At 46.7% G+C, this 7,629-nt stretch overlaps 1 protein-coding gene across 1 annotated transcript; it reads left to right on the top strand.

The window, feature by feature from the left end:
* Positions 1-1,976: 1,976 nt before the first annotated feature.
* On the top strand, positions 1,977-6,866 carry LOC146080989 (uncharacterized). Its single transcript, XM_083188804.1, has 3 exons — positions 1,977-3,092; positions 4,781-4,846; positions 5,046-6,866. Exons 1-3 carry the CDS (start codon positions 2,753-2,755, stop codon positions 5,129-5,131), a joined length of 492 nt encoding a protein of 163 aa, XP_083044930.1. The 5' UTR covers positions 1,977-2,752; the 3' UTR covers positions 5,132-6,866.
* The last annotated feature ends 763 nt before the right edge of the window (positions 6,867-7,629 follow it).

Raw genomic sequence — 7,629 nt, 5'->3', positions numbered from 1 at the left:
TCCTCCTCTTCAGTGACTTCATCATAACTCCTTTGTTGAGTTCTTCTACCATTTCTAGTTATCCCAAATGCAGTCAAAGCTTATCAAAAAACCGAGCTTCCATTATACTCCAGCTCCAGTGCAAAGTCACCCCTCAGACGCAGGGCAGACGACAGGGGGGGTCAAAGGGGACAACTGTACCGGGCCACAAGCTTGTGAGGGGCCCAAAGGTTCTGAGGAGCTCAGGGGATGTAAGCATGGCTGCGGCAGTGCAGTGCCTAGCAATGGGTTATAAAGGCACCTGCCTGGTTTCCTGTAAGTGTACTTGCCTCCGGTATTAGTGAATATTAATTATGTTTCTTTTGTAACAATTAAAAAAACATGTTCAATATGTAGTGTACCAAAAATGTTTTGCTCAAGGGGGTGGGGTATTGGGCCCCCCAGAAATATCAGTGTACCGGGCCCCAAAATTTCTGTTGCTAGCCCTGCTCAGATGTGACAGTGGAGAGCCCAGGAGAAGATGGGTATGGATAAGGAGCAGAAGAGGAGAGCCCTATAGTAAGTGGCGTAACAAAAACTCAGTCTGGGGCAAAAGGGGGGAGGTGGCTGTGTCGTGACATTGTGGGGGTGATGACATGGCATTGAGGGCGTGGTCTGTAGAACGTTAACTGCAGTTATTTGGATTTTGGTATTTAAGAAAAAAAAGAAGTTGTAATTAAGGGGTGATCCTAAAGTTATAGTAGGTAAAACTTTGATATGTTTTTATTTGCACCAACATCCACATTCCTGTAACAGACTGCAGCAGCTCTACACATGGCTGTGCTGTCACCTTACTTTAGGGTCAGATACACCTAGCTTCAAAAGTGATAAAATAGAGAGTGATAAACAGCAAACCAATTTTTCAACAGATTTTTCAAACACAGTCTGTGACATGAAAGTTAGGAGCTGATTGGTTGTTTATCACTCTCCATTTTATCACTTTTGAAGCTTAGTGCATATGGCCCTTAAACTGCAAAATGACATCATACTTGCCTGCTTTTGAAAACTAGTTTCAGGGAGATTATAGTTGGTAGTAGAATTTTGCACAGCGCCCCATTGAGGGGGGGTGTCATGCTCCACCCAAAGGGCGTGTCTAGTTCCATATATGTAGAGATTAAGAAAAGAGATTGAGAAAGTGGCACATAGAAGCGTGGGTGTGCACTGCTACATCTGAGAGGAATCTTGTAAAATTACTTATATACAAATGTGGATGAGCCCCAAAAGCAGTTAGTAAGAGATACTATACTTGCTAAAGTGCTGGGAAAGGATTCAGTATTGAATCCCGGCGGTCGGGATCCCGGCGTTCAGAATCCCGACGCCGGAATCCCGACAGCCGAAATGCCGACAAGGGGGGGGCGTGGATCGCCCCCCCTTGCGGGCTCGCTGCGCTCGCCACGCAGCGGGCCCGGTGCCTCGCTACGCTCGGCACACTAATTTATTCTCCCTCCAGGGGTGTCGTGGACACCCCAGGAGGGAGAAAGTGTCGGCATTTCGGCGGTCGGGATTCCGGCGTCGGGATTCTGAACGCCGGGATCCCGACCGCCGGGATGTTAACTTCATCCCCTGGGAAATGGTGCTGATAATTCAATGTAACTGTATCTGTCTCATTCCTTTTTTGGTACTTATGTATTATCTGGGCGCCCAATTTTTTCATTGCATGCCACTACTTAAGGCATGCGATGCGATTTTTCATTGTAAAGACCCAATTTTTAATTGTATAATCAACCATGGGTGATTTCATACCCTCACTATCCAACTACGCATGGAGTTGTTTTTATATAGTGTGGCGAGCGCAGCGAGGTGAGCGGACGTGGATTACTTTACATGTATTCTGCGTCCCCTCGCGGGGCTCGCTGCGCTCCCCACGCTTTGGGCTCGATGGCTCGCTGCGCTTGCCACACTATATAAAAGCAACTCCATGCGTAGTTGGATAGTGGGAGTATGAAATCACCCATGGGTGACTATACAATAAACAATTGGGTCTTTACAATGAAAAATCGCATCGCATGAATTTACGCCAAAGAAATGCGATATGGTGCGCATTGATGACCCTTAAAAGTGCGATTTGCGGAGCTGATCATGTGCGAATTTCAGACCAACAGGAATGCAATTTACAACAGTGCCTTTGCACTACATACAACTCCCTGACCTATTGGCCCACCAAAGTCCCCTACATTAAGCATCACGCACCCTATATAAAGGGGCACAGGGGCCATTTTGTCCTTTGATAGGTAGTAAGGAGAGCAAGATGGAGAGGAGACCAGTAACCAGAGTAGGTGCACAAGGCAGAGGCAGCAGTGGCAGAGGAGCCAGAGAGAGAAGCAGCAGAGGGCCACTCTCTGGTCCTGGAGGGAGAGGAAGCAGTGTCCGTCACACACCTAGCAGTGTGGCAAGCAGCAGAGGAAGAGGCAGCAGAGGAAGAGCCAGCATGCTGCCAGCGCAGCCTGTGACAGGGATGATGCAGATGGTGGAGGCTGTTGCTGGCTCAAGTGTAGCCCCCTAACATGCAGAGCTCACTGTCCCCCAGTCCCAGGAGGTTCTGCAGCCTGAGTATTTTGATGATGTGGAGTGGCCTGAAGTGGAGGGAGAAGCACAGGAGGAGGAGGGTGAGGCACCTGAGGTGGAGGCTGAAGTGGCTGCAGAGGAGGGTGGTGAAGCTGAGGAGACGGGACACACTCCCAGTGGTAGAAAGGTCCGCTTCTCCTATGAGGAGAATGCGGCCCTTGTAAGTGCGATGCTGCCACTTTACGACCGCCTGTTGGGGCCCCACCACAACCGTACCAGTGCCAAGAGAAAAAGGGCCATGTGGAAACATATAACCACATCAGTAAATGTCTCAGTACACATAAGCACCTTGTGTGCAACGTCAAAAAAACTGTTCAATGATATAAAGCGGCAATTAAAGCTAAAAATGGGCATGGAAAAAACTGAGGCTAGTGGCACAGGAGGAGGACCAAGGGTAGAAGTGCGGTTTCATCCATATGAGAACCAGCTCCGCCGCATAATACCCACTGAGGTCCTACCAGGAATAGATATTGAGGATACGGATCGCCCTCAAACTCCACCTCAAGCTGGTAAGTGAAACCAAATGTACCCCCACCACTTACCATTGTTATGTAAAAATGATATTATGTTGCGTTTCTATGTTCCCAGCATAGATGTGATGTTGTGGCAGTACACATCCCAGCAAGGTGCCATTGGGAAAGTGTTCTTGGATCATTTCACTATTGTGTGGTATGCTGGGTTCAGTAGTTCCACAACTGATGCTATTGGTATAACACAAATCAGGGCATGTTCCATGTGAGGTTAGCAGACTGACAGTAAGACTGTAATTATGATATTTTATTATTTGTAGTGATGAATGTACACTTTAGTCAGTCTGTACCCTCTTGTTCTCTGCAGATGTTCTATTCCCCATATATGTGTGTGTATTTCCAGATCATATAGTATTAGGCTGTAGAACTCCACAGTAATTAATGTACATTTTAGGCCTCTTGTTCTCTGCAGATGTTTCTATTCCCCATATCTGTGTGTACCATAGTATTAGATGCTGTTACCCAATTATGGTCGGACAGGAAATACCCAGAAAAGAACAGTGTATGAATTCACCAAAATGTTATGTCCAATTACCATAGTATTGTTCCTGCTATTTACAGGAGGGTGATATCTGAGGGACAATCTCCACAGGGGGGTGATCAAGACATAATGCCATCAGACTGTGTTTGTGTCTCTATCTTCAGTTCCTTTGTGTAACGCTGGTCAATACCAGACTTAGTGGGACCGGGCACCGCAGGGGGTGATCAGCACATAACGCAATCAGCTGGTTATTGTTTGTTGTATTGATACTCCCTTGCATATCTCTGGTCACTAGCAGACTTACTGGAACCGAACCCAGCAGGGGGGGGGGGGCAGAAGCAGTAGCTGGGAGGGGGTGATACCTGACTCTTGAATCCACCAATCAAGATCCACTGCAAGCCCACTTTTGGTTTGTGCACCGTGGGAATTTAGAAGTTTTTAAAATGACTTGCAGAGAAGCCAGGAGGAAGATTTTTATGGACTGTCCTGGACTAAGAGGTTGTGCTCTGTCTGGGTATCGTGTGGACTTATCTGCTATCACTTCTGTGTGGAGGAGTGATAGTTTTGTGCTTTGGAACTACTGCTACAAGGACTGCCATTGGACTGCTACCCGATAACATTTATATGCTACATTTGCCTCTTGTTCCTGTCTTTATCTACATGTGTGTGCTGTGATAAAAATAAACCATATTTTGGTTTCATCTGCTCGGTGTCTGAGTGATTGAGGAACCCGTATCCTCACATTTGCTCCCCAAAGTAGGGTGGTGTGATGCATTTTGCACATGCATTAATTTAAAAAATGCTTACATGATGGCTTTGAAAGAGTGAAGTCATACCTCCCAACTTTGGAGGAGTCGAATGCGGGACGCAGGGGGGGCGACAGGGGGGACTCCCAACAGCCTCCCCTCACCGCGGGACACTGCCGGCCACAGGAGGGACAGCGGGACAGGCCCTGATAATCAGGACTGTCCCACTGAAATTGGGACTGTTGGGAGGTATGGGGAAGTGCAAATTAATCATGTAATGGTGAAAATGCAGATTACACAATATAGCCACCACATAATGTGCACAATTTAATTTGAGCCTAAGCCATGTGTGGTCATCTTCTGTTTAGGTTTGGACATGTGCATTGTTTTTGAATTATGGTCCACAATGTAATATTCCAACTTGTGTACTTATTTTCCAGCTCAAAATACCGAGAGTGCTGTGGGTCGTCATTCCCAGCAAATGAGTAGTGACTTTGAGACTGCAGGTGAGTTTGACTATGGGATTTAAATCAAAACCACATCACACACAGTATGCATGTAACCTCGGCCGTTCACTAGGTTGGCCCAAAAAAGGCCACTTTTTCTGCAAAGTAATGCGCCATGCAGCTACATTGTTGTAAAAACTGCACTGAAACAAAAGGCCCATGCAAGATCCAATACTAACCAATGTACCATTAATCACAGGCCCATCACACCAGCTACAGCATCCCGAAGAGGACATACATATGCAAGAGGACGACACAGAAATCATCCTGGAGCCTGTCGACTAATTTGAGGCTGAGGATCAAAGAGATCAGGCACCCATCACTCAAAGGCCATCTAGCCAGCCACAGGCGCCCCAAACCACACTGGGCCAAAACGCCATCCCCACAACGGCAAATGAGTTGGCGCACTCCCTGCACAGCTTCAAACAGAAGCAGATACATTTTATGAAGACCCAAACTGTTCAAATGGAACATATTGAGGGATATGTGCGTAACATATGCCTCGAAATTAAAAAGGTGGCTCACAGTGTGCGTGTCAGTGTAGGCACACAAATAAGGATGGTTGCCACCATAGGTGCCGATTTATGTTTTCGCTGGTGGGTGCTTAAGGCAAAAATATAGGGCCATGGCTTCATTGGGAAGGGGCGTGGCCACAAAATACCGTATATACTCGAGTATAAGTCGACCCGAATATAAGCCGAGGCACCTAATTTTACAACAAAAGAACTGGGAAAACTTATTGACTCAAGTGGGACCCTCACTCGAGTATAAGCCGAGGGGGGGGGGGGGGCTTTTTCAGCATAAAAAACTGTTCTGAAAAAGTAGGCTTATTCTCGAGTATATATGGTAATACCAATTTATATTACGCAGCACAGTTGTCTCCAATATTCAAATTAGACTGTGACTGTCAGCGCATGGCCAGGCACGCACCCCAAGAAAATAGAAGCTGACAAGCCTGACAGGACTGAAGTCAGATGCTGTTGTGGAACTACATGTCCCAGCATGCCCTGTCACAGTTATAGAAAATCTATGGTAGGGCATGCTGGGACATGTAGTGCCACAACAGGTGGAGGGCTGGGGGCATGAGTTTGACACCAATCACTGATCTAAACACTCCTCCTTTCCTTTTTTCCCTGGCTGCTCTAATATGAGCTCTGGTAAATGGCCTGCCCAGTGCCCTGCTATTAACTTGGGTCCAGCAGAGGCAAGCAGTGTGCACTGGGTTTACTTCAACTTCAGTCAGATGCCGGGAGGTCCCAGTCCTGACAGCCTTCTCCGCTATGCTTGTTGGGATGAGTGGTGCACTCTGCTGCAGCAGCTGCCCCAGCACCAGGCTGCAATGGCCGCTACGCGCTGTGCGATCGCGCGTGGTGGAGGGAGAGGGAGGTTTACTCCGGCGCCCGTTGTGGGTTTGTGTGTGCGAGGACATGCTGGGAATGGTGTGCCAGGGCGGGGCATGCACTTCAGGGTAGAAGTGCACTGTATATGCGGTATGATGATTCGCGCAGCAATATGGCGGCCCAGCAGCGTGATTCAGGCTGCACGTGGGTGCTCATAAATTTCTGTGGGTGATCAGCGCCTATGGTTGCCACACTAGACAGGCGTCTTGGGGACATAAGCCAGGCCATACAGGCCCAAAACACCATATAAGGGCAGGTATATGCCAACATATGTGCCCAGACGCAAGCACTGATTGCACAAACATCGGCTTTAGTGTCTCTTCAGACACACTTACAGCAAAGCAACCCCAGTAACTTAGCACCAGCTGCCTCTACAGCAAGCATCCTCTCCACCACCCCTATGAGCAGCTCACAGACTAGTCCTCCTCGTAGGAGTGTACGCACCAGGGGTGGCCTGAGTAGTTCAGGGAAGGGTGTTAGCTCCCGTGGGAAGGGCAAAAACCCATAAATTTAGACACAACTAGTAATGACACTAGTAGGATGCTGTTACTGTGTGTTAATTTGCAATTGTTTTGGCTTTTCATGTTTATTTACATGTTTCCACATTTTTCACTCCAATAAAAAACTTACCACATGTAATAATGTTTCATTGTTTTCACATTTGCTGAACATTTTAATGATGTGGCCTGGGTGGCAATACAATTTCATAACACTGGAACTTAGTAGGGCATATGGTCATTGGTTCTACAGCATGATGGTGGGCAACCATTAGATCGACATGCAAAATGTGTACATTTGGCCACACAAACAACAATCTCCAGTCCACTCTGCTAAATCTCCCTCAGAAAACCTCACAGGTGGCCATAATCATCTAGGGGTATATGTAGGGTATTTTCACATTCCAATATGGGTCACCTGTGAGGCTATTAATAATTTCTCACTTTGTTCATTGTTGTTCTGGGGCAAAATCGCCTATCAGGACCTGGTCTATTTATTTTGCAATTTGTATGCACTTTTGGGATGCGAATTCCTAATTCGCACCCCATTAAATATGCGATTTATATATTTTACAATGTTAAAACATCTGGATGCGAATTGAAGTGAGAATAAAAAATCACAAGTGCGAATTTACGGGAAAAAGTGCGAGTTTTTCGCAACTCGCAACCTATAAATATGCGAATTTACAAAAAAAATGTGAAATCGGCCATTTGCGATAATGCGCAAAAAACGGCAAAATCGCAACATATTAAATTTCGTCCAGGGAGTCTTCTGCAGAATTCAGGAGGGTAGGCAACTATGAATGACATACACCTGTGCATTATTATTCGGCACTTGTACAAGCATTATGCTGTATAAGTCCAAAAATTTAAATAACCCTTAAGG

Source organism: Crinia signifera, chromosome 5 (genome assembly GCF_055691185.1).
Source record: "Crinia signifera chromosome 5, ASM5569118v1, whole genome shotgun sequence".
In the NCBI taxonomy this organism is placed as follows: Eukaryota; Metazoa; Chordata; class Amphibia; order Anura; family Myobatrachidae; genus Crinia; species Crinia signifera.
Note: the sequence above shows the minus strand (reverse complement) of the source record. Positions and strands in the feature narration are given on the sequence as shown.

Coding starts and splice junctions, on each gene's coding strand:
- LOC146080989 (XM_083188804.1), top strand. CDS start 2,753: ATGCTGCCACTTTACGACCGCCTGTTGGGGCCCCACCACAACCGTACC. Junction 3,093..4,780: donor TCAAACTCCACCTCAAGCTG/GTAAGTGAAACC, acceptor CTTATTTTCCAG/CTCAAAATACCGAGAGTGCT. Junction 4,847..5,045: donor TAGTGACTTTGAGACTGCAG/GTGAGTTTGACT, acceptor CATTAATCACAG/GCCCATCACACCAGCTACAG.